We start from the raw sequence: 25,990 nt of genomic DNA, 5'->3' as shown, positions 1-25,990 counted from the left end.
GAGGGACCATCCAACCTGAATGGCTGTGAGGATGCAGACAAGAACCATTGCAATTCAGTTGGGAAAATGCACCTCTCATTGTTTCACACGCACCTACAGATAATAGGTGCAGGGTGAGTTTCAGGTGTCAGCAAAAGGTCAGAAAGGAAGGAAAGAAGCCCTGCTCCCAAGAACATCATTTGTTTATTGAATGGTGGGGGTGGCAGAGAGAAGGCCCTGCTGACAAGAGGGGCAGCAGAGGCAAAAGCAGACGGGGGGAGGTGAGGGCAGGGTGCTCTTGGCCCATGTGAGAGGTTCCTGGTGAGTGGAGCCCCGGGTGGGCACAGCGCAGAGACTGGGGCAGAGGCTTGGGTGGGTGGTGGGGGAGGGGCCGGGGGAGGGGACTTGCAGAGGGAGTGGCCAACTCTGGGGTGACCCTTATCATTTCCGCACATTTGCATTCAGGACCTCATGCTGGCGTGCAGAGAACTTTGTGAGAACGAGGACAAGGTGCCCCAGCTGGGTCTTGCTTTCACGTGGCCGTCAAGCTCCTATATTGAGCCTTTGAGGTGGGCAGGAGCCAGAAGCTGCCTGTTGGCTTTATTGGCCTCATAACCAGGACTTCCCTGGTGGCTCAGACGATAAAGCATCTGCCTACAATGTGGAAGACCTGGGTTCAATCCCTGGGTTGGGAAGATCTCCTGGAGAAGGCAGTGGCAACCCATTCCAGCATTCTTGCCTGGAAAATCCCATGGACGGGGGAGCCTGGTAGGCTGCAGTCCACGGGGTCGCAAAGAGTCGGACACGAGTGAGCAACTTCGAGACCTCGGACAAGCAACTTATCTTCTCTGTCCCTCAGGTTCCTCTTTAGTACAATGGAGTTAATGATGGTACCTTACCTCCTCAGCTTGCTGCAGGGATGAAATGAATCAATGAATACGTAGCGTGGAGCCAACGTCTGGCACAGAGCAGGTGGCCAGCAAACATGAGCTACCACTTCTGTGTTGTGCTGGATGCCTTCGGTGTGTGAGGAACCAAGGTCCTGAGGGACTTGAAATGGTGGAGTTGGGTCTTTAACCATGTTTTCTGATACAAGACTATGGTTCTCTGTCCCCGATGCTATTTTGCTAGAAGAATCGGCCTTTCCCTCCCCCTCCCCTCCCACTGGTACCCAGTGTTCCATCTAGTGGCCAGCCGCAGCCCTCACTGGTGGAAGCCTCCCTCAGGCTGCCTTGGAGCCTGTCCCCCAGGCTTCTTGAGAGCCTCCCTCCGCCCTGGGAGGCTGCCAGTGGCTCACTGGGCACTTTCCTGAGGCTACTCAGCAGCGCCTGCAGTGTGGTCTTGGACTGACTCCACAGATGGGATAGAGCCATGGGTGTCCGGGGTCAGGGAGCTGGTGGCTGTGTTGTGTCTAGTGACAGCTGACGGTGAACAATGTCGGATTTGCGATATCCAAAGAAGAAGATTTAGCTTCAGGACCAGGGACCAGGCTTGATCACTCCAGAGCTTTTGTGTAGCAGAGTTTTATTAATGAGAAAAAGGGGCAGAGAAAGCTTCTGACACAGACACTGGAAGGGGGGCGGAGCGTGCCCCCCTTGCTAGTGTGAGCAAGGGAGCTATATCCTTTTTTAATTGGTTGTTACAATAAATCAAAAGAATTTTACCAGACCCACTCCCACACTTACATTTTAGGATAACAGGGTTAGAACTTAACAATAGAAAGATCCTACCAGACCCACTCCCATAATATACATTCTAAGATATCAGGCTGAGCGCCGAAGAATTGATGCGTTTGAACTGTGGTGTTGGAGAAGACTCTTGAGAGTCCCTTGGACTGCAAGGTGATCCAACCAGTCCATCCTAAAGGAGATCAGTCCTGAGTGTTCATTGGAAGGACTGATGTTGAAGCTGAAACTCCAGTACTTGGGCCACCTGATGTGCAGAGCTGACTCATTTGAAAAGACCCTGATGCTGGGAAAGATTGAGGGCAGGAGGAGAAGGGGATGACAGAGGATGAGATGGTTGGATGGCATCACGGACTCGATGGACATGGTTTTGAGTAAACAACGGGAGTTAGTGATGGACAGGGAGGCCTGGTGTGCTGCAGTCCATGCGGTCACAGAGTCAGACAGGACTGAGCGACTGAACTAAACTGACTGAACATATCAGGATTAGTCAGAAGGTTTTCAGGAAGGAGAAACTGTCCTCAAGCAGGATACATTATTGTTATATAATCCCTAGTACAGAGTTTAAACAGTTGTGTAATCATCAGTTCCAGGCTTAAAGAAGAAAAACTGTTTTATGTGACTCAGACTAAGGAATGTAGAGGAAAAGAAAAAGTTTGTCGTTTCCTCGTCCTTGAGACCCCCAGACCTCTCTCTCCTCCTCTGGGACCCCAGACTTCTCATCAACCTGCCTAGGAATTGACTCTCTCACTAGGGCCCCTCGTGCCTGCCTCACCTGAGGGATGGCAGCTGGACTCAACTTCCCTTGTCCTGGAGGAGTTGGGTACGGGGTGGGTGACAAACATGCTCCGGGTTGAACTGGGGCTGGAGAAGAGTGTAGAGGACAGGCTGCAGGGGGATTGCGCCTACCCCGGGGCCTGTGGAAGCTTTCCTCCTCGATGACAGCCGCCTCTGTGGTCCAGTGTTCCCCGCTGCCTTCTTTCCAATGCCGATCCAACTCCTCCCTGTGCTTCTCTGACTTCCCTCATACTTTTGATGGAGCTCTCCTCTGTGTCAGCCCCGGGGTCCCCGCCCTCGGGGTGGGGTTGGGGGGGCTCCTGCCTGGTTTTTATACACCCCGGCAGGGGGCGGGCCAAGGTGGGCTCGGCCTTTATACCACCCCCAGGGCTGCTCTGCTGGCCTGGAGCTGGGCACGAGGGCTGCAGCTGTCTGTAGACCTGCTTCTTTTGGTCTTCAGCAGAGCCTTGGAGTTTGTTCTGGCGTCTGGTTCCTTCGTCTCCCCAGACAGTGCCCCGCCTCCCCCAGGCTTCTGGGAGGGGAGCAGAAGGCGCTGGAGTGCGGGCAGGACCCGGTGTGCCGAGCGGGGAGACGACCCTCTCCGCCGACTTGGGCTCCTCCAGCCTTCCCAGCAGCTCTCAATAAAAAACGCATTTATATTAAAAACACATAATGAAAAATAGAAAAACATTTTTTCCCCCAATAATGCCGAACATCCAAAGGAGATTTTTATCAATTATGGGAGAGAGATTTGGGTTGGTAATTTAACGAGCGGGAGATGGATGGCAGGCAGTGTCCCTGTCAGCGGACGGACGGTGCGCCCTTAGTCCCGGGACTGAGGCGCCGCCTGCTCTCCCCGCCCGCCCCGGGCCCGCGCCCTTCCCCTGGGCGGGGGCGCCCGTCCCGCCTGGTGGACCCGCACAGCCGGGCCGCGGCCCCCTCCCTCCTGGGCACCGAGGCCCCGGGCAGCCAGGCGCCCCCTCGCGCCCCCGTCCTCCGCAGCCTCACACAAGCGCCCTGACCGCTCGGGTGTCTCCTGCCAGCCGGCCTCTGCTCCTCAGGCCCCCCTCTCGTCCCTCCTTGTTCCTCAGGCTTTCTCCTCCTCTAAGCTCCCACTCTCACCACCACTGCCGCTGCTACTGTAACAACAGCAACACTACACACACACACACACACAGACATGGAGACACATACACATAGACACACGCACAGATGGACACACACACATAGACACAGATGGACACACAGGCGCGCGCACACACACACTCAGACACACACAGAGACACGTAGACACACACACATAGACACAGATGGACACACACAGACACACACACACAGACAGACACACAGACACACGCATAGATGGACACACACAGACACACATAGATGGACACATAGACACACACTCAGACACACACACATACAGAGACACGTAGACAGACACACACATAGACACAGATGGACACACACAGACACACAGATACACACAGATACACGGACACACACAGACACACAGATGGGCACACACACACACATAGACACACACAGATGGACACATGCACAGACACACAGATGGACACACACACAGACACACGCACAGATGGACACACACACACAGATGGACACACACAGACACAAACACACACACAGACACACACACAGATGGACACATGCACAGACACACACATAGATGGACAGACACAGACACACACAGATACACACACAGATGGACACATGCACAGACACACACACATACTGACACAGATGCACACACATAGACACAAACACATAGACACACACAGATGGACACACACAGACACACACACAGATGGACACACACAGACACACACAGATGGACACATGCAAAAAACACACACATACTGACACATACACAGATGGACACACACACACACACACACTGACACATACACATATGGACACATGCACAGACACATACTGACACAGACACACACACATAGACACACACACACGGACACACACAGACATACACACAGATGGACACATGCACAGACACACACACATACTGACACAGACACACATATAGACACAAACACATAGACACACATATAGATGGACACATACACAGACAGACACACACATACAGACACAGACACACACACACACACACCGTGAATGCCTGTCAGGCGTCAGGCATTGCTGTAGAGCTTTCACATGGATCAACTCACTTCTCACTAGAACTCTCTGAGATGGGTACTGGTATTCCTCGCTTTACAGCTGGGAAACTGAGGTGCAGTGTCTGGTGAAGTGGTCCCCCTGGGCCTCCCCAGGTACCCCCCCAGTCAGGATTAATGGCTCTTTTGTGTTTCCCTACTCCGGTGCCACTCTTAGGCAGTTGTCTGTTGTGTTAAGATTGGTTACCTCCCCATCTTATCCCCAGTGGGGCCTAGTGTGGGCTCTGCACATAGTAGGTGTTGTGATGTGGTTGGGTTGACTTCTGAGCTATTTCAGATGCCCCTGTCCCCTTGAACAGGCTGGCCTTCTCTTTCGGCCTGGTGGTCTGGTTGTCTCAGAGGGCAGTTTATGTTCCTGGGATGGCAGGTCCCTTCACCCTCGTCTTGGGGTTTCCTCAGGATGCTGTCCATGCCCAGCACACAGAAGGTGCTTAATAATGGGTTATAACATGCGCCAAGACACTCCATCAGAGGCAGGGCATCATGGCTCGGGGTTGCGGGGCCTGGGGTTCTCAGGGAGGCCAGCTCTGCCCTGCCTCGGTCTTGGTCCCACTGTTCCCTGGGATGTTCCTGTACAAGCCTGTAGAGTGCTGTATGAGGGTGTGTCTGGGGCTATTTAAATGATGGGCTGATGGGAGGCCAGGGTTTGGAAGGAGCAAAAGGATCATTTCTGAGGCAGCATGGCATAAAGGTTAATAAAACAGGCTCTGGATTCAGCAGGCTTTGCCCAGACCCTGAATCTATCATATTCTCACTATAGCGTTAGTTCTTTCTTTTAAAAAAAGCTCTATTTATTTCATTCATTTATTTGTCTGCACCTAGTCTTAGTTGCGGCGTGCGGGATCTAGTTCCCTGACCAGGGATGGGACCTGGGCCCCCTGCATTGGGAGCTCAGAGTCTTAGCCCCGGGCCCACCAGGGAAGTCCCTCATTGGTTTTTTTTTTTTTCCCCTGAACTTTAGTTTCCTCATCTGTAAACAGGAATGATAATAGAACCTTTGCATTAACAGGGCTGTGATGAGGATTGAAAGGCTAGACCATCTAAAATGCAGTGCCCAGCTTATCGTGAGTCCCAGCAGCTGTTAGCTGTGGTTGTTGTGTGTGGGGTTGTGAGGAAGAAACAAAGCAGTAAGACAGGATCCTCACTTTATATCCATCCCCTCACCTGGGTGCCCAGATCTTCCTGGGGTTTGACAAATGCTGTATCTTCTCATTGAGCCCTCGCTGACCGGAGGCAGCTGCTTTAGACAGCAGTTATCCCAGAGTGTCACTAACTCATGGGTTATATGGATTTTGAAATCATCTTGTCCAAGCCTGGTTTTGTTTTTTGTTTTTTTTTGCAGGTGAGGAAACTGAGGCTCAGAGAGGGGAAGTAACTTGCCCAGAGTGGCACAGCTGCTTGGTGGTAAAGGCAGGAGTGGAACCTGGGTCTCCCAACCCCTAACCCAGGGCTCGTCCTCCTGGACTTTTCTGTTCGGGGCTGGAAGCTTTGTGCCCGGAAGATGGGGGCTGGCATGGGAAACGAGGCCATTCTTGTTCTCAGCGAAACCCAGAGGGCCTCAGGTAGCTTCCACCCTGCTTGGGACCGTGGAGTCCCCTGTGGACTTCGAGGAGGCTGGATGTCCCTAAGTTCACCCCCCAAGGGGATGGGATTCTGTTCTTTGTATCCTTCTGTCAGCCCCATCTGTGGTTTGAGGCGATTCTACCCATTTGCTCACCAGTTTGCCCTCAGCCCACAGTCCAGGCTTGGGGTGGTGCCCGTCCCTGGCATCTGGCATGCAGGGATGCCCACATCCTCTGCTGAGCTGCTGTGCCCAGGCTGTTCTGTGAAGAGAGAGCCTCAGCTCATGGTGGCCACATTCACAGACTGATACTTTGCTTGCCCAGAAAATACAGGTTTGTTGAGTGACTGATAGCTCTTACCTCTGTGTCAGGGCTGTGGAGGATACAGAAAGCGTCAAAGCCACGTCCCTCCTTCCCATACCCCCAAAACCAGGCAGACAGAACAGTCCACAGGGGGCATAATTAGAGAAGAATTAAGTGCTCAGCTGTGGGGCTGATGCAGGAGAAATGCAGGGCTCAGGTGGTAAAGAATCCGCCTGCAATGCAGCAGACCCTGGTTTGATTCCTGGGGTCCGGAAGATCTGCTGAAGAAGGGATAGGCTACACACTCCAATATTCTTAGGCTTCCCTTGCGGCTCAGCTGGTTAAGAATCCCCCTGCAATGTGTGAGACCTGGGTTGGGAAGATCTGCTGGAGAAGGGATAGGCTACACACTCCAATATTCTTAGGCTTCCCTTGTGGCTCAGCTGGTAAAGAATCCGCCTGTAATGCAGAAGGACCTGGGTTCGATCCCTGGGTTGGAAAGATCCCCTGGAGAAGGGAAAGGCTACTCACTCCAGTGTTCTGGCCTGGAGAATTCCATGGACTGTGCAGTCCATGGGGTCACAAAGAGTCGGACACGACAGAGCCACTTTCACTTTCACTTTTCACTTTGTGGGGCAAGTTCAGAAGGGGGTTCTTGGATGAGGTGGGCCATGAACTGGCCCTCACAGGATGAGGAAGATTTAAGGAGGGAGATATAAGAGCATGAGGAGCTGGGCGGTGTGGTGGCTGGGGCTGACCTCAGCTTATTTCCCACTGAGAGCAGGCCAGGAGGGCTGGAATGACAGGGAACTTGGCTGAGGGTCTGTCAGTTTGCAAAGGCTGTTGTAATGAAGTACAGAGGTCAGGTGGCTTATGCAACAGAAATCTGTTGTTATATAGTTCTGGTGGCTGGAAGTCCAAGATCCTGGTGTCGGCAGGGATGGCTCACCTGTGGGCGTCGGGGAGGCCCTGTTGCGTGCCTCTCCTCTCGCTTCTGGAGGTTTGCAGACAGTCTGTGGATTTCCTTGGCTTATAGAAGCATCACCCCGATTTCTGCCTTCACCCTCACCTGGCGTTCTCCCTCTGTGTGTGTGTGTGTATCTGTGTCTGAATTTCCAGTTTTCATAAATGCAGTCCTGTTGGATCAGGGGGCCAGCCTATGCCACCATGATCTCATCTCAACTAATTACATCTGCAAGGACCCTGTTTGCAAGCAAGTTCATGTCCTAAGCGCTGGAGGCTAACACATGGATATTTGGACACAAATCAGCTCATTATCGGTGGTGTGTTGGCTGTGAGGATCAGAATCCCAACTTGAACTAGCGGAGGCAAAAAGGCAGATGTCTTGGCCCATGGAACCACATCTTAGCAAGGGTTGGAGTGGAACTGTGCCTTCCGGGAGCTCTTCCCGGACTCTCCTCTCTGTCTCTCAACTTCTTCCTAAGTGACCTTCATGACCTTCGTGAATGAAGGTCAGCTTCACTCGTGGTTCCCTCCATGACCACTGGCCACCAGCCTCTCTTGGCCTCACCTCTTCCCAGCTGTGGCCCCAGGAGAGACTCTGTCCTCTTCTAGTTTCACTTTACAAAATAAAGTGTTCCCCATCGACCCCCACAACTCAGGTCTATCTGGAACCTCAGACTGTGAGATGAGGTTTTGCAGATGTAAGCAGGCAACCTGAGATGAGTTTATACTGGCTTAGGGTGGACTGCAGTGACTGGTTTGTCCTTTTAAGAAGGCCATGAGACAGTGGGAGCAGAGATCTGAGTGATGTAATGATGATGAACTGAGAGACTCGGAAGATTGCGGGACGCCAGCAGAAGCCAAGAAGATGCACGAAAGCATTCTCCCTTAGAACCTGCAGAGGGAGTGCAGGCCTGCCATCACCTTGATTCCAGGCTTCTAGTCGCCAGAACCGTGAAACAATACATTTGTATTGTTCTAAGACACCCAGTCCAGAGAAGGCAATGGCACCCCACTCCTGTACTCTTGCCTGGAAAATCCCATGGATGGAGGAGCCTGGTAGGCTGCAGTCCATGGGGTCGCTAAGAGTCGGACACGACTGAGCGACTTCCCTTTCACTTTTCACTTTCATGCACTGGAGAAGGAAATGGCAACCCACTCCAGTGTTCTTGCCTGGAGAATCCCAGGGACAGGGGAGCCTGGTGGGCTTCTGTCTATGGGGTCGCACAGAGTCGGATATGACTGAAGCGACTTAGCAGCAGCAGCAGCAGTAAGACACCCAGTCAGTAGTGATTTGGTGTGGTAGCCCTAGGAAGCAAACACGGCATCCATTCTGTACAGACCAGTCACTGTGGTCAGAGGAGGTGGGTCTGTGAGATGTCACTCCCCCCGCCCCCATTCAAACCCCAATACAGTTGGGGTCAGGTGGAAGGGGCAAGGCATACAAAGGCATGAAGAAGAGGGGAAGGCCAACAGAACCAGAGATGTTCATGTCAGTGGATGATAACGGTAGTTTCTGGGTATTTGGTACTTGCGATGTAGTATACCTTGGACGGATGTTTTGTAGGTTTTATTTCTAACCCTTACAGTCATTCTGCAAGGTTGGTAGGTTTTACCATTCCAGTTTTGCATATGAGGCAGCAGAGGCCCTAGAAGGTTAAGAAACATCCAGATCACAAAGCTAAAGGAAGCAGAGGAAGGTTTGGAACTCTGTTGCCTAAGGCCCTGCCCCTCCTGCCTTCTAGCTGCTAGCCCTGAAGAGGAGCTGGTTCCTGGAGGACATTAGAACAGGTGTTAGAATGGGCTTGGGTATGTAAACTTCAGGGAGTAGCCCCAGGTTCCAGCTCTTAGGAGTAATGTTATATCAAATCAGCTAAGTGTGTGTGTGTGTGTGTGTGTGCACGCGCATGTGTGCATGCAGGCATGTGTATGCACATGTGTTATGCAAGCTCCCATGACTAATGAAAAAAACATTTCAGGCAGAGTCAGTCAACAGTGCAAGATGGATGGAGTGGCCCAAGGCAGGAACCTTGGGATGGGGCAGGGACTCTGTCCGTCATTCATGCCTAACAGAGGTGAACTCTCCTTGATGTTTAATCGCTCAGTCGTGTCTGACTCCTTGCGACCCCACGGACTGTAGCCCGCCAGGCTCCTCTGTTCATGGAATCCTCCAGGCAAGAATACTGGAGTGGGTTGCCATTCCCTTCTCCAGGGGATCTTCCTGACCCAGGGATCGAACCTGTGTCTCCTGCATTGGTAGGCGGATTCTTTACTGCTGAGCCACCAGCCTGTTTTAGCTGTCTCCTGGGGCTGAGGCAGGGCCACGTTCTTCCCTCACCATCCCATCCTCCTGCAGCTCCGAGCAAGTGCCCTCAGCTGAACAGTGAGTCAGATGGCTACAAGCCAGAGGATGAGTGCCATAGTCTCTGCCCTTGAAGGAGTTGCCTGGACAGCTGACACCTCATGTCCTCTGGGGCTGCTGGAGGGACTGCAGGGCCCTCATCTTCTCCTTGAATGCAACTGTGGCCTTTTGTCCCCTTCCTGTGGAAAGTTGGTCCCTACTTGCGTCTCTCAGGGCTGGGATTGGTGGCACGGGCAAGGTGGGTGTGATTGCAGTAGTTTCTGTCTCCATGTGAGCCCAACAACTGTCTTTACTGGTGATAGCCAGCGTAGAAGCGATGGTTTGGAGGAGTCCCAGGTTCTGCCCCATCCTATAGAGAATGTAAATGCCAACTTTGGCCCAGTGCTAATGGAACGAGAGCTGCTCATCCTGATTGGGGGCTCCCAGAAGATGACTCCAAGAAAAGGGTTCCAGGGCAAGTGGTTTTGTGGAAGCTTAGATGCTTGGGCTTCCCAGGTGGTTTAGTGGTAAAGAATCCACCTGTTAAGAAGGAGATGCAGGTTCAATCCCTGGGTCAGGAAGATCCCCTAGAGAAGGAAATGGCAACCTCACTCCAGTATTCCTGCCTGGAGAATTCCATGGAAAGGCGAGCCTGGTGGGCTATAGTCCATGGGGTCGCAGAAGGGTTGGACACAACTGAGCGACTGAGCAACAGGAACAAACAGCAGGTGCTTCCAAGTAGGGAAGTGGGAGTGTGGCCCAGGGCAGAGAAGGCAGCGGTGGCTGTGTGCTCTAAACCAGCTGCCACGGTGGGTGAATGAAGGTTAACTCTGTGGGGAGGCTGGGAAATGGTGCCAAACAGTCTCCTTAGAATTATCCCACCCAACAGCCAGGGAGAAGGTAGCGTGTTTATGCACCAGCTAACTTCCTGAGTGAGGGCTACTCCTGAGGGCTATTAATTCCCGTGGCTTTGGAGGCAGAGTCCTCAGGCACAGATGCAAATATGGAGAATGGCAGTCAGGCCAGAACCAGAGGAAAGACCAGAGGGAATGTGTGGGACCCTTGCACAGTTTGCAGACATCACCTCTTACAACCCTCACAGCTGCCCTGGGAGGGGGAAGTGCGGTTATTCCCATTTCACAGAGGAGCAAACCAAGACCAGAGAGGCTGAGCCACATGCCTGGGGTCACACAGAGAGTATCAGGCAGAGTCAGGAGCAAAAGCCGGCCTGACTGCAGAATCCAGGCTCCTAACCCCTGAGTTCCCTTGCTCTCTGTAAGGAGCCCCCTGCTTTTCACAAGGTTTCCTATTCTGGCGTTTGGTGGCCTCTCCTAGCACTGCTGAGTGGGAGCTGGGGCAGGCAGATGGGGAACCCTGGCAGGTCAAGGAACTGAGTATTGATGAAGGGCTTGTTTTCTCCTTCCTCGGCATGTGTTGGAGGTTTCCAGATGCCCAAGGTCTCATTTAGTCCTCACGGCAGCTCAGCGGGGCGGGTATCCCTTTCCATGTTTCCCAGGTGTGGACACTGAGGTTCAGAGATGCTCCGTAACTTAACTGAGGGTCACACAGCAGGACAGTGGCTCGACTGGTGACTGAAACTTAGCAGTGTCTGATTCCAGAGACCCACACGCTTCAGTTACACAGCCTGCTTCAAGGAGGAGAGGGGCTGGTTCAAGGCCCTGCTTTCTTTACATCTGTGTCTCTTTTGCTGTCTTGCATATAGGGTCATTGTTACTATCTTTCTAAATTCCATATATATGCATTAATATACTGTATTGGTATTTTTCTTTCTGACTTACTTCACTGCGTATAATAGGCTCCAGTTTCATCCACCTCATTAGAACTGATTCAAATGCATTCTTTTTAATAGCTGAGTAATACTCCTTTGTGTATATGTACCACAGCTTTCTTATCCATTCGTCTGCCGACGGACATCTAGGTTGCTTCCATGTCCTACCTATTGTAAACAGTGCTGCAGTGAACATTGAGGTACACGTGTCTCTTTCAATTCTGGTTTCCTTGGTTGGACTCTGTGGGAGAAGGTGAGGGTGGGATGATTTGAGAGAACAGCATTGAAACATGTATATTATCATATATGAAATAGATCGCCAGTCCAGGTTTGATGCATGAGACAGGGCACTCAGGGCACTGGGATGACCTTGAGGGATGGGATGGGCAGGGAGGTGGGAGGGGGATTCAGGATGGGGGACACATGTACACCCATGGCTGATTCATGCCAATGTATGGCCAAAACCACTACAATATTGTAAAGTAATTAGCCTCCAAATAAAATAAATAAATTAAAAAAAAAATAAAAGGCTGTGCTGTTGGGCCTCTGAGATGCAGTCTGGTTCCTGGGGGCCAAGCTCCCTCCTGTGACATCACTCCAGTCCTCGCCTTTGCCTTCAGCCCCGGGCTAGCCCCGTCAGGTGACGGCTCAGCAGGTGCTCTGAGGAGCCTGGGGACGGGGTTCAGGCACTGTTGGGCTCTCCTTTCCAGCTCCCCTGTGGACAAGGAGCCACCCTTCTGTGCGTGCAGGTGGGGGGCCCTCGTCTCCTTCCACTGGCCCTGCTTGCTGTCTACCCGACACCGCTCCTTGGCAGTAGAGGGGGACAAGCCTTCCACGTCCACCTGATTTATGTTCCTCGTTGAAACAATAATGTTTAATCTGGAAAGGGCTAATCAATTTTTTATGCTGATTATGAATAGGCCAGCTGTGCCTGCTTCTTTATTCATGGAGCTTTAGGAACAAGCCTGTGTCCCAGACAAGGCACCCTTGGTGATATCTGCCCACAGGGGGCTCTGCTTCAGGGAGGACCCCTTAGGGGCCTTGCCTGTGCCACTTGGGAGTGACTCTGAGTGTGTGTGTGTGTGTGTGTGTGTGTGACCAGAGAGGGTAAGCTGACTCCCGGTGGAGAAGCAGACGTAGTGAGTACATGTGCAGGTGTGTGTGTGTGTAGGAGGCGGCTGGGGGCACAGTTAGGGGCGTGTTGGCTGGAAGGTAAGTGTTCCGGGATCACAGAATTGGGAAGGATATCAAGGATCATGTGCCCTGACACCCCCTTTTATAAGCGAGGAGGCGTTGAGATCCAGAGAAGGTGAAGCAGCTTCCTCAGGTCACACTGCCGGCTGGTGGCAGTGGTGGGATGAGAACCCCGGACTTGGAGGGCGCAACACTTTCCACAGTGGAACGGGCGGGGTGGAGTCAGAGGAGGGTGCCGTGTGGGCCGCTCTCCTCCAGTTATTGACATCACGCAACTGACATCTCAGAGGAGCCTGTGTTTTGGATACAGAGTGAGCTGTAGACGTAACTTAATAAGAGGTTGAGACAGGACGAGAGGAAGTTCTCTGAAGTTTGGGCAAGTTTTCCGGTGTTCTTGGAAGCCGCAAATAGGGATGCAGGGAGGGCTGAGTTAGGGCAGTGTCTGAAGGGGGACAGACGCGGGCAGGACGTCAGTGCTGTAAAAGGAGCGCGCGTGGACAGGCCCAGAGGGTGGGTGGAACAGCCTGAGCAGACGGGCAGAGGCAGGGCTGAGGACCCCGGGGAGACCTCTGAACCCGAGCCGCACCCGGGGGCCGGGGCCTCTGAGGCTGGGGCTGGGTGGCGTGGCTGGCCCACGGGCTGGGGCTCCCATGTGGACCCTCTGCAGCCTTCCTGCCTCCCAGGACCTCACCCATCTTTGGCTTGTTCATTTATCGGCTCAGCAGATGTTTACCGAGCTCTGTCGTGTGGGCACCGGGGGTCATGTGCGCGAGCACACTGCTGTCACGGGCGCTCGCGATCCAGTTGTGGGGACCGCAGATGCTAAGCAAGCATTCGGGAAAATGAAAAGCCATTGGCACTTGTGATAAAGGCTGCAAGAGAAGAGTAGTGCTGTTCGTGTGGGGGCCTGGGTGGCCTTTCTGAGGAAGTGAGAATGAAGCCAAAGCCAGAGGGACCTTAGGGGAAGGAGAGGTGGGACAGAGAGAATGCAGAGGCGGCAGGCTGGGGCAGAGCGCGGATCTGTCTGGGGGGCAGAAAAGGGGTGTAGTGGCTGGACAGAGAGACACTCCAAAAGGTGAGGCTGGAGAGGCACTGGGCATGTTCAGGAGATCGGAGGTTGGCAGGGGCACTGGCTCCCAGCAGAGAACAGCACAGCCCAGCCTGCAGGCTCACAGGGGATCGGGGTGGAACCGGATGACCAGTTACCAGGCTCTCGAGGTCATCTAGGCAAGAGGTGATGGTGGCTCAGATGAAGGGTGAACAGATGTGCTTTGGAGGCTGAATCCACAGGACTCAGGATGAATCAAACAGGGAGGTGTCAGGGAGAGGGACGCCCAGGGTTCTGACCACAGCGCTGAATGGGATGGTGGGGGAAGTGAGTTAGCAATTCAGCCTGCAAGCAGCTTGGGGAATGGTCTTCCTACAGAGCTGGGTTTGCACGGTGACCCCCTCTCTCCTTAAAGCTGATGGTCAGAGAAGGCTGGAGAGTCCATGGGAGACTCAGAATTTGGGGTTCAGCCTGGAGAGGCTTGGATCCAGCACTGGGTTCCTGGTGTCCAGATATTTAAAAAAGTCGTCAGCGCCCCGATCTGATGAGAGCTGTAGGAGTGTGTGTGTGTGTGTGTGTGTAAAACGGGTTTTATAGAAGGAGGGGCTGTTACTTCAACAGCGGGGACAGCTCCTGTGTCATCAGCATGATGATGATGAGGGGTCTCTCAGGGCCCACGCTGCTCTTCCTGTCTCTGGTGTGTGAGCTGATGACAGGTGCTTCTGTATGAGGTCTGAGGCTCTTTGAGAGGAAGGGGAGAGGCTGATCCAGGTATTAGGGTTTGACCTGAGGGCTGGGAGGGAACGTCGGAGGCAGCTGGGGGAGCAGAGAGCGCCCTGCCCTGGAACGTGGGTGAGGACAGGACTGGTTCTAGGCGTGCGCCCTGGCGCAGCAGAGCCGGAAGTCGTGACGTGCCCTTCCTGGTTCACGTCTCAGGGTTTGCGCTTGACCTGGGTTCCCCACACTACCGGTGCCGCTCTTTGTCACAGTCTCGTGTTCTAGCCCCACCTCTATCCTGGGAAATGCAGGAAAAAGAATAAAAACTGACATACTGAGAGTGTTACACTAGCTCTATTTCAGGGCCTGTTTTAGATTCCTATTGCTGCTATAACAAATTACCTTGGATTTAGTAGCTTAAAGCAATATACATTTATTATATTACTGTCCTGTGCGTCATGCTAAGTCACTTCAGTCGTGTCCGACTCTGCAACCTTATGGACTATAGCCTGCCAGCTCCTCTGTCCATGGGATTCTCCAGGTAACAGTACTGGAGTGGGTTGCCATGCTCTCCTCCAGGGCATCTTCCTGACTAAGTCAGAAGCCCTAAAATGCAGGTGCTGGCACTCCTTCTGGAGGCTTGAGGGAAGACTCTCTTTCCTTGTCTTCTCTAGCTTATATAGCTGGTCATGTAGGGATGTGAGAGTTGGACTATAAAGAAAGCTGAGTGCCGAAGAATCGATGCTTTTGAACTGTGGTGTTGGAGGAGACTCTTGAGAGTCCCTTGGACTGCAAGGAGATCCAACCAGTCCATCCTAAAGGAGATCAGTCCTGGGTATTCATTGGAAGGACTGATGTTAAAGCTGAAACTCCAATACTTTGGCCACCTGATGCGAAGAGCTAACTCATTTGAAAAGACCCTGTTGCTGGGGAAGATTGAAGGCAGGAGGAGAAGGGGACGACAGAGGATGAGATGGTTGAATGGCATCACTGACTCGATGGACATGGGTTTGGGTGGACTCCAGGAGGTGGTGATGGACAGGGAGGCCTGGCATGCTGAGGTTCATGGGGTCAGAAAGAGTTGGACACGACTGAGCGACTGAACTGAACTGAACTGAACATTCTTGGCTCGTGGCCCCTTCCTTCATCTTCAAAGCCAGCAGCGAAGCGTCTCTAAGTTTCACTCTCTGTCATGCTTTCACCTCATTCCTTTTCACATCTTTGCTCTAATACTGGCCCTTCTGCTTCCCTTTTATCGACATAAGGACCCTTATATCCATTGCACTGGGTCCACATGGGAATTCAGGACACTGTCCCATCTCAGGAGCCTTAATTTCATCACATCTTTGGAGACGGAGGCAGGGACATCTTGGTTGTTCAGTCGCCCAGTCGTATGCGACTCCTTGCGACCCCATGAACTGCAGCACGCCAGGCCTTCCTGTCCCTCCCTGTCCGTCTCCAGAAGTTTGCCCATGATCACGAACGTTGCATCGGTGAGTCATCTGTCTTTAGAGAGGGGCATTTTTCTGCCTACCGCAGGGCCAGATGGTAAGCAGCTTAGGTTTTCAGGCCACATACTCCTCTTCCATTCTAGGATGACAGCGCCTGTAGACAGTAAGGAATGAGTGGGCATGCTGGGTCCCAATACAACTTCATTCATGGGTGTGGAAATTGAGTTTCATGTAACTTGCGCATGTCATGAAGTATTATTCTTTTGATCTTCCCCACTTGAAATGTGAAAGAGTATTCTTTGCTTGTGGGCTGCAATAGCAGGCAGTGGCTGGTGTTCCTAACCCCTGCTCCGGTAGCCGGGCTCAGCCAGGACTGTGTGTGGTTTCCCCCAAGTCTGGTTAGGGGCTGCAGATCCTCCTGTCTCTGGCTGTCTCCTGTTGCCATAATGTACTCCCTTTATTCATGGTTTACACAGGCTGCCCCTCTACCTAGAACGCTCCTGCTTCCTTTCTTCAGTTGATTAACTGGTTCCTCATCCTTCAGAGCTCAGCTCTTTGTCACCTCCTCTAAGAAGTTCTCCCAGCCCAGGTTTAACCCTCTGAGCACAGGCTCCTATTTCTTTGTGATTTCATAATTAATTCCTGTCTCCCTACTGGACCTGACATTCCAGTAGTGACTCTAGGGCGGGGTGGCCGTACCCAGTTAGGACTCATTCTCCCCATCGGGTCCCCAGTGACTAGTCCAGGGGCCCTGCACATGGCAGTCATTCAGTGAGCATTTGTTGGATAAACAAATGAGTGACCTTTAGGGGCTATGTTCTCCTGTGTGCAATGGGGGCAGTGATATCTCCTCTACCTAACCTCAAGAGAGGGTAGGGAATTACATAAGAGCAGCAAAGACTATGCAAATACAAGGAATTTCCCATGGTTAAACATTCAGCCCCCGCGGAGCAAAGATATTGTGACGTCCCTTATTCTGGCCAAGCTTGAGTTCCAGGAAGAAGTGGTGAGTCCTCACATGAGCAGGCTTGCAGCGGAGGGCGTAGAGCTCAGCCTGTCCGGGTCTTGGGTCTGAGTTCCTGGCACCCCCTGTGTCTGGGTGCTGTGATGGGATGTGAACACTTGGCACAGCCCTAAACCCCCACCCCCACTCCCCACCCCCGCCCAGACACTTCTCATCTCCACAGACAACTCATCATCTCTGCACTCTGATCATCTAGGGGATACCTGCCCTGGCTGTGGGTTGGTGGGGGGGGTCCTCAACGTCACACTGCATTGCCTGGGATCTCTGGTCTTGCTACCCCAGAGATCTCTATCACAGGCAGAGACATAGACCTGTCACCCTGTGTGGCTGGACAAGTTATTAAGATGGGGAACGTTGAAAGATTAGATTTATGACAGCCCACGGCGGATTATGAAGAATAATTTATCAAATGTCAGCGCCTGCAGCCTACAATTTACAGAAGGTTTGCTTAAACTGAGGAGATCTGATTGGACTGCACCCTCCCCCCCACCGCTAATGAATGACAGATGTAATGGATGGCTTCCCGGGGCTGGCCAGCCACACTGGGTGTTTATCTGCTTTTTATTAATCATTATTATCACAACATTTCCATAGAGTCCCTCCACCCACAGCGCTCAAGGTGCCCAGCCACCTTGAGGGAACCGTAGCCACTTTAGCTGCCCCAGATCAGCTGGAAGGCCTGGAGACCCCTCGCCAGGAAGAGAATGGGGACATTAAAACCTCACCTCCATTCATTCTGCAGTTATGTGCCAGGTGCCTTGATGGCAATGCTGAGCAGGAGCAGAAGTCTCTCATCTGCATGGGAAGAGGGAGATGCAGCAAATATAAACTGAGGCAAAGTACAACTGTGTGATGGCTACTGAGGAGGGCAGTGAGTTCTGAGATTGTACACGAGGTGACCGTCAAGCTGTGATTTGAAGGATGAGTAGGAATTCCCTCGAGGAGGAATTCCTATTCATTCCTTCTAGGCAGAGAGGATGGCACGTGCAAAGGCCCTGCAGTGGACAGGTGGGGAGTGCGCTGGTCATCAAAAGAGGCCTTCTGTTCAGGGCAGAGAGAGCTGGAGGGGGCCAGAAAGAGGAGAAGGGGCAGGAGAGGTAGGCAAGGTCAGCCCCTGTGGGTCATGCTGAGGATCTTGACCCTGGGAAGCTGCTGATGTGTTGGAAGCAGGGAGACATGGCATGATCAGCTCATGTTTGGAAAAACTCACCTGAGCTGTATGTGGAAGAGGGCTTGGCAGAGAAAGGAACATGAATGGGCAGACCAGTTAGGAGACTTCAGTGAAAGAGGATGGTGGCTTTCACTCGCTCATAGAGCCTACCTGACAGCCTCCTTGTTCCAATGCCCTTTTCATTAGACCACGTGCTCTTTGTGGAGACCTCAGATGGAGTACCCACTACTCTTGCTACCATTACTCGGGGGTCTTCTTCGGCTCTATCCTGGACTCTTTATGTATGATGTTTCATATAATACTATGAGGTAGGTACCAAAATTCCCATTTTACAGATGAGAAAGCTGAGGCACTGAAGGGTTATGTCACTGCCCAAACTGATGCACCTTGGAGCCAGAATTTGAGTCAGGGTAGTTTGACCTTGAGCTTGCATTGAAATCACTATGCCTTGCTGCCTCTTGGATCTGACTGTCCTGGCCGGCAGGTGGGCATTCCTAGGGAACACACCATGGCTTTCCTAGGGTGTGGCTGCCCCTGGCTTCTTGCTTCTCTTTCTGTCAGCTACTTGTCACCATCCTGCAGGAAAAAAGAAGCTTAGTCTGACTTGTGATCCCCTTGGCAAAGCCCAATAGATGATTACCCTGTACCTGGAGGCTCTTCAGCAAATTGGTAAGAGTTGAGTGTTGTGCTAGCCTCCTTGCAAGAATTTCAACAGGAATGATGTTTTGTTATTTCTGGGGGTGACCCTTGTTGAGAAGGGCCTCAAGCTCTGCTGTTGGCCCAGCTGGGCAGTAGCAGTAAGTAACAGCTCTGCAGAACCGACGCTTTGATCTTTTAGAACCCCAGAGAGAACACAACTTCCATGAAAGGATCTAGGTGTCCTTGAGCTGTTATTGTTGATGTGATTTTTGTTATAATAAATTGTTCTGAGTTGGCAGCTGGAGATGGGGGTGCCCCCACCTTGAGGCAGGGCAGCTGTTGAGTGGGGAGACGGAGAGACAGTTGGATGCCCTGTCCTCTCCCCTGGCCCCCCAGGATCTGTATGGTGGTGTTGGAGGTCCCCTCTGCTTACCTTGCCAGAAGGTCCCTTGGGGTTGGGTGAAGCACACTGGGAAGGGGGCACCCTCTCCAGCAGGTCCTGCTAGAATGCAGCTGTGTTTTTCAGAGGCTGTTGCCTTCTTCCAGTAGGACATTCTGCTGGACCAAGGTCTCCTCATGGCTCGGGACTGCCTGTTTTGTTGGCCCATGTTCCTACTGGGGTTTCTGTCATGTATATATTTGTTGACTGATTGGCTTAGGCTTGTTGTTCAGTTGCTCAGTCGTGTCCAGGTCTTTGCGACCCCATGGACTGCTGCTCGCCAGGCTTCCTTGTCCTCCACCATCTCCCAGAGTTTGCTCCACTTCGTATGCATTGAGTCAATGATGCCATCCAACTGTCTCACCCTCTATCTTAGGCTAAGGAATGGCAGATGGTTTCATCTCATATGCTAACTCTGGTCAGTTGGTAGTGGCTGCCTGGAGCTCAGGGTTGAGAGAGATTTTGAGGCATCATCTGGGCCCAGCAGGAGTGAAGCTGTGATTGATTAGTGATGTCTGGCAGGGTGTGCTTGGGGTCCATTAATCAGCTACTGCTGCATAACAAATTACCCATAAACACAGTGCCTTAAAACAACAGGGTTCTGATGTTTTAGGGTCTCTGCGGGTCAGGAACTTGGGGATGACTCGCTGGATGGCTTTGGCTCAGTCTCTTCATGAGGTTCTAGTCAAGATGTCAGCTGGGGTGCAGGCATCGGAAGGCCTGAGTGGGGAGGGAGGAGCTGCCTTCAAGATGGCCCACGGTCAGCAGGAGGCCTCGGTTCCTTACCACGGGGGCCTCTCCACAGATTGCTTGAGGGGCCTCGTGACACGGCAGCTTGCTTTCCCCCAGGCAAGCATTCCAGGAGAGAAAGCAAGGAGGACATCACAGTGACAGTTGGAAACTGGACATTGTCCTTTCCTCTACGTGCTCTTTGTTAGGAGTCATGGTCATTAAGTCCAGCCCCTACTCAAGGGGCAGGAATTGCAGCAACTGGGGTAGCAGTTGATGGGGCAACTGTGAGATGTAGGGATTCTGGGGGCAGGCTCCTGGGAAATGCTGCCCAGAGCGGGCAATGGATTTCCTCTCCAAGGCAGGCTTGGACAGTGTTTTGCAGTTCTAGCCAGCTAGGGCTCTGCTGTCTGCCTCAGGCTGGGGTGGGTACCGTTCACTCCTGCCACTTCATTAGCACGGGGACTTGTCCTTCTCCCCATCAGGCGGCAGCCAAAGGCTGCTGGCACCCAGCCAGGTGTGGGGTGGGTCATCTCAAGAGGGCGAGAGCCAGATGTCGTTTGCTGCTGATGCCATGGTAACCTGCTCAGGTGCCCTGGGCAGTCGTCCTGGCTCCTCACTAGGAACTGCCTGGCCCCGGCATCAAGGCCTGGATTTGCTTCTTTCTAGAGCTGGCCTGTTCAGGGTCTGTTCAACTTGTTAGCTTTATCATATGGGGATGTCGTTTCTGAATCCAGAAGAGGTCTGAGGTGAATGAGTGTGGGGGCAACAGGAGAGGATATTTTCTATTGGACCATCCTCGATAATCTGGGACATTCCCCACCCTGTGACTGATGCACCAGTCCTCACGAGACTGGCAGGCTGTAGGCTTTGGTGGGGCTGGCTGAGAGACCCAAGTGGAACTCTCCCCAGGGATCATTGTTGAGGCTTCTCCAAAGATCCTGACTTCCTGCCTCCTTATTTTAGGCTGAATGAGGGCCTGGCCAGCACTTGGCTCCTCGGTGTGGCATTTTGGAAACATTGCCCAGTAACCTGGCTTCGAGGGACTCCTCCTGGCTGATGTTCTTGGGAGTCACTCTGCCCTGGACTGGGGTATCATGTCATGTGGTCTCTCGACTCTTGGACCTCAGCTGAAGCCAGTCTGCTGACATCTTTTTCCTTCCAGTTTTATTGAGATGTAATTGATACTCCTCACTGTATAGTTTAAGGTGTACAGCATGATGGTTTGACTTACATATATTGTGAAATGATTATGGCAGTAAATTTAGTTAACATCCATCATTTCATATCAGAGAAGGCAAAGGCACCCCACTCCAGTACTCTTGCCTGGAAAATCCCATGGATGGAGGAGCCAGCCTACCAGTAGGCTGCAGTCCATGGGGTTGCTAAGAGTTGGACACGACTGAGCGACTTCACTTTCACTTTTTCACTTTCATGCATTGGAGAAGGAAATGGCAACCCACTCCAGTGTTCTTGCCTGGAGAATCCCAGGGATGGAGAAGCCTGGTGGGCTGCCGTCTATGGGGTCGCACAGAGTCAGACACGACTGAAGCAACTTAGCAGCAGCAGCAGCAGCAGCATCTCATATATTCGTGTTACAAAGTCTTAACCTGAGCCTCTGGTCAGCTAACCCCCTAGGGTGACATGTTTTTTCTGGCCTTTCTGATGTCCATAAACTCCCCAACACACACACACATGGACACACACATCATACAAAACTAGAGCAACTTTCTTTCTGATTATTTTTCCTTTTCCAGACAGGGACATCAATGTATTTGAATCATGGGCCGACAGTAATTAAAAAGCACATAACTAGTCATTTTAAAATGTAGTTGTTTTACTTAATTGATTTTGCCGCCAGACCCAGAGGGGAAGAAATGAGAGCACAGGGGAAAGGAAGCCTTAGAAAGGGAGACAGGTTCCTGCGAGTGACTGGAGGCAGCTGAGGGCCCTGCTTGAATCTAATTGCTGCAAATGGTGCAGTTTGTTTCTGCTAATGGTTTTCTGCTGAAAGGGCTGGGGGGATGAGGCCTGATTGGAGGGGGGTGGCGTTTGTTTCAGCTGCATGGGGGGTATAATTCTGCTTTCGGGACAGGGTCTATTTTTCCTTATTCTCTATCAGCATAAAGTACTTTCAGCGAACACTTTGAATCAAGGTTCCATTTAGAGATACTTTATTCATATTTAATTACAGGCTGTAGTACCAATCTTTAATTACCTTTTTTTATAAGCCAGCTAGGAACATTCACTAGCAATCAATTAATGTGTGTGTGTGTGTGTGTGTTTAAGCACAGTGGGGTGTGGGTGTGTGATTTGCTTGCTGATAGAGGGGAGAAGGGTGGCTCCAGGGGCCCCAGGAGGTGGTGGGGGGCAGGGGTGGGTGGGGCGGGCCATCTGTCCAGCAGGTTCCCTGCGCCCCATGACTGGTGCACCCTCGCTTCCCTCGCCTCTGCTTCCACTGGTCAAATGGGGGATTTGGGCAAGTCCTCACAGTTCGGCCTCGTTCAGGGTGCCGAATTGGCGCCTGGGCTTGGGTGGTCCTGGGATCGCCCCCCATTCCAGCCGGTGGCGGGAGCAGGGGATTGTAGAAGGCCCCCTCCCCATTCCCAGGGGCTGTGGGAGACCTGCCTTCCTCTCACCTGGAGGCTGGGCTCTGCTTGCCCTGGCCGGTTCCCCCCTCCTCCTGCCCCTCCCCGCTCTTGGCAGCTCTTCTGGACACACAGCCCTAGGGATGCCATGTCAATCTTCAGTTGCAGTGACTCTGCAACGTCCCTGCAATGACACGGATTCGAAGACTGGTTGTCCTTCTCAGAGCATGAGCAAAATGTTCCCAGGGAGCCAGGCAGAGGCTTGGGGTGGGGGTAGGCTCGGATGACCCCCAAGACCTCCTTGTAGTGGGGAGATTGGCCCAGTCTAGCTGCCAGAGGTGAGGGTCTGAGTTCACAGCTTTTTTTTTTTTTTTTTTTCCAGAAAAGCCTTCTCCTTGGTGCTCCTTCAGGAATTACCAGAGGGCTTCCTGGGAAGTGGTGTGGTTGCCATTATGTAATGGATGGGAGCATTTCTGAAACCCCACCTCCCTTCTGTTTCTGGATTTCAGTCCCAGCAAGAGGGTGGGGAGGGGATGGGACTCACACGTACAGAGCCTCTTGGGGGGCACCGGGCACCATGCCCAGGTTCCTTTCATCTATTCCAGCTGGGGCCTGAGTGCACACTGCGTCAGTCAGGGCCCCTTCAGTTGTGTGTGACAGAAAACAACTCACACTGCCTTCAGCAAAAAAAAAAAAAGATATTATGGGGTGGGCACCGAGGCGTGGCTAGGACCAGTGTGACCGGGACTCACTCTTTCCAGGCTTGGCTCTCCTCTTTGTTTCTACTGTGTGACCCCTGGTAGCTCCAGACTTCAAGTTCAGTTTTTAGCTTCGGGTTGAACAGCAAGAAGGAAAAGCCCTTCTACCGGTCAGACTGAACAGTTGAGTCTGATTGGACCAGCTGGGTCATGTGTCCGCCTCTGATCTAATCAGGATGGCCCGCGGTCCCCGGGGCTCTGACTCAGCAGGCCAGGGTCTCACACCCACCCTGGAGTAACAGGTGGGATGCCCGCAGGTAAATCCTACTCCCGACACATGCTTTTACATGTTTAGCACTGACTAGTTCCTGTCCTGTTCTAAGTGCAAGGAAGTTAGCAGTGAACAAAACAGAAAGAAAATCGCTGCCTGTTTGGAGCTGGTGTTCTAATGCGGAATGGAGGGCGGGTGGTCCCGTCGTTCTTAGTCTATGCCCAGGCCCAGGATAACGGGTTCTTGTGTGGAGAGACCCCAGGTGATTCAGGGTGACGATGTGGGAAGGAACTGGCCCTCAGGGAGCCCAGAACTCAAGAAGGAGGGAAAAAGACAGGTTGCATGGTTGGGGAAGGGGGCGCTAAGGAGAGGAACAAAGTGAGGAAGGAGGGGGACGGGAAGCCAGTCTGGACGCATTGCCCGTGACAGAAGAGGGGAGGCCCCTCCCGCGTTTGCCTGGACCTTTGGCCCCCGCAGGATATTGACAAATGGCATGGAGTCAGTGAAAGCTACAAAAATGATGACAGGACTGGAGGGAGTGATTTATGAGAGGAGATTAGCAGAGTGATGGTGCGGCCTGGCAAACAAAGGGATGGGGTGGGGGAGGCCGTGGGTCCTGTGAACCTCCGAAGTCCAAGGAGAGGCGAGGGGCTGGGGGGCAGTGTGGAGTGGCCACTGCAGAAGGGGGACAAAGCAAGGCAGTGGGGGCCGGGGGCTACATCAACCTTGGCATGAGACCCTGGCGTGAGGAGGAGGGGAGGTGTGTGAGACGTACACACAGGGGTGTGTGTATGTGTGTGTGTGAATGTCTGGCTTTTCCAGAATTGTGAGGCTATCCAGGGGACTCAAGAAATGGAGGGGACAAAGATTTCTGCCCTGGGGAAATTCTGCAAGAGGCTTTTGGGGCCCTCCTTCCCATCTGGGAGAATATTCCTATCTAGACTGTTTAGCTGATAACCAACCACTCAAGTCAGAAAGACCTTTTCCTTCAGGAGAACTGGGATGGCATTTCTAAGAGGGAAGCAGGGGGAAGGAAGAAGGGAAAGTGAAGTTGCTTAGTCCTGTCTGACTCTTTGCAACCCCATGAACTATAAGCCTACCAGGCTCCTCCATCCATGGGATCTTCCAGGCAAGAACATTGGAGTGGGTTGCCATTTCCTTCTCCAGGAGATCTTTATGACCTAGGGATTGAACCTGGGTCTCCCACATTGTAGGCAGACGCTTTACCGTCTGAGCCACCAGGGAAGTCCAGGAAGAAGGGAAGAGGAGATGCAAGAACATGGGGTATATGGTCTCATTCGTAGAGCAAGTGAGGCACAGAGGACGGGTATTGCCCAGGACTCCTGGCATGGCATCACCGGTGAAGACCAAAAGCCCAGCTCTGGTCTGCAGCCTGGGAGCTCTGTCAGGGAGCCAGGTCAGGAGTGAACTTGGGGACCCATGTCGAGGCTCAGGCAGCAACAAGTGGTCATTGCTGGGTTTGGAGCCTGCAGCCCACGTGTCCTTGAGCTTTCCAAGTTGGCGGGGTTGAAACGTCTTCCATCTGATGCCCTGTCTTGAGCTGCCCTAGCCCAGGTTCTGTTAACGTTTGAGTGTATCCGTATGTGAGAGCCTTGGAGGCACATGTGGTGCAAGTGTTCATTGCTTAGTCATGTCTGAGTCTTTGCAACCCCATGGACGATAGTCCACCAGGCTCCTCTGTCCATGGGATTCTCCAGGCAAGAATACTGGGATGGGTGGCCATTCCCTTCTCCAGGGGATCTTCCTGACCCAGGGATCGAACCTGGGTCTCATGCCTTGCAGGCAGATTCTTTACTGTTTGAGCCACCAGGGAAGCCCCTGGAGGTCCAATGGTAGGTGATTAAATGGATGGATGATGCATAATCTTGGACATTCTAGATGGCACTTTTTTGGCTTTAAGTGGAGATGCACTGGGTTTCCAAGCACAGGTAAGTCACGTCCTCCACATGTGTTTTCTGTCTCACTTCCTGAGTGAGGACAGGTGTGTGTGAATTTCCATGGCTGCAAAGGACCCAGGCAAAGCAGCTGAGAGAGGAGAAGTCTGTCATGGAGGCATTCGCCACCGCCGGCGGAGGCCCTGGGCCATCCTCCCCCCATCCCTCTAAGTGAGTTGAGTCCTCGTAACTGCCCTGTCCTCTCTTGTCCTCTCTTGACAGATTCATGATTTGTTCCTGAGCTTTGACGACACCCCTCTGGGAGCGGCCTCCCTGGCCCAGGTCCACAAGGCCGTGCTGCGTGATGGGCGGACAGTGGCCGTGAAGGTCCAGCACCCGAAGGTGCAGGCTCAGAGCTCAAAGGACATTCTTCTGATGGAGGTGAGAGCCTTCCTCCTCCCCTCCCTTCATCCTCGTTCTATGTTTCCCTGGGATCTGGGCAGTCCCAGTGAAA

The 25,990-nt window shown here is 52.7% G+C and overlaps 1 protein-coding gene across 11 annotated transcripts in view; it reads left to right on the top strand.

Moving 5' to 3' along the window:
• The window catches only part of ADCK1 (aarF domain containing kinase 1), a 137,679-nt gene that overhangs the window by 69,133 nt on the left and 42,556 nt on the right, over positions 1–25,990 (top strand). For all 11 annotated transcript variants that reach the window (XM_086319434.1, XM_086319431.1, XM_086319430.1 and 8 more), the window contains one exon: positions 25,759–25,917. In XM_086319434.1, coding sequence (XP_086175560.1) covers positions 25,759–25,917 — 159 coding nt within the window. The remainder of the gene's footprint in view (positions 1–25,758; positions 25,918–25,990) is intronic.

The sequence above is a fragment of the Bos grunniens genome, chromosome 10 (assembly GCF_055505025.1).
Source record: "Bos grunniens cultivar Pamir isolate PY7600 chromosome 10, Bosgru_T2T1.0, whole genome shotgun sequence".
Lineage (NCBI taxonomy): Eukaryota > Metazoa > Chordata > Mammalia > Artiodactyla > Bovidae > Bos > Bos grunniens.
The sequence above is the reverse complement of the archived record's forward strand: the minus strand, read 5'-3'. Positions and strand labels throughout refer to the sequence as shown.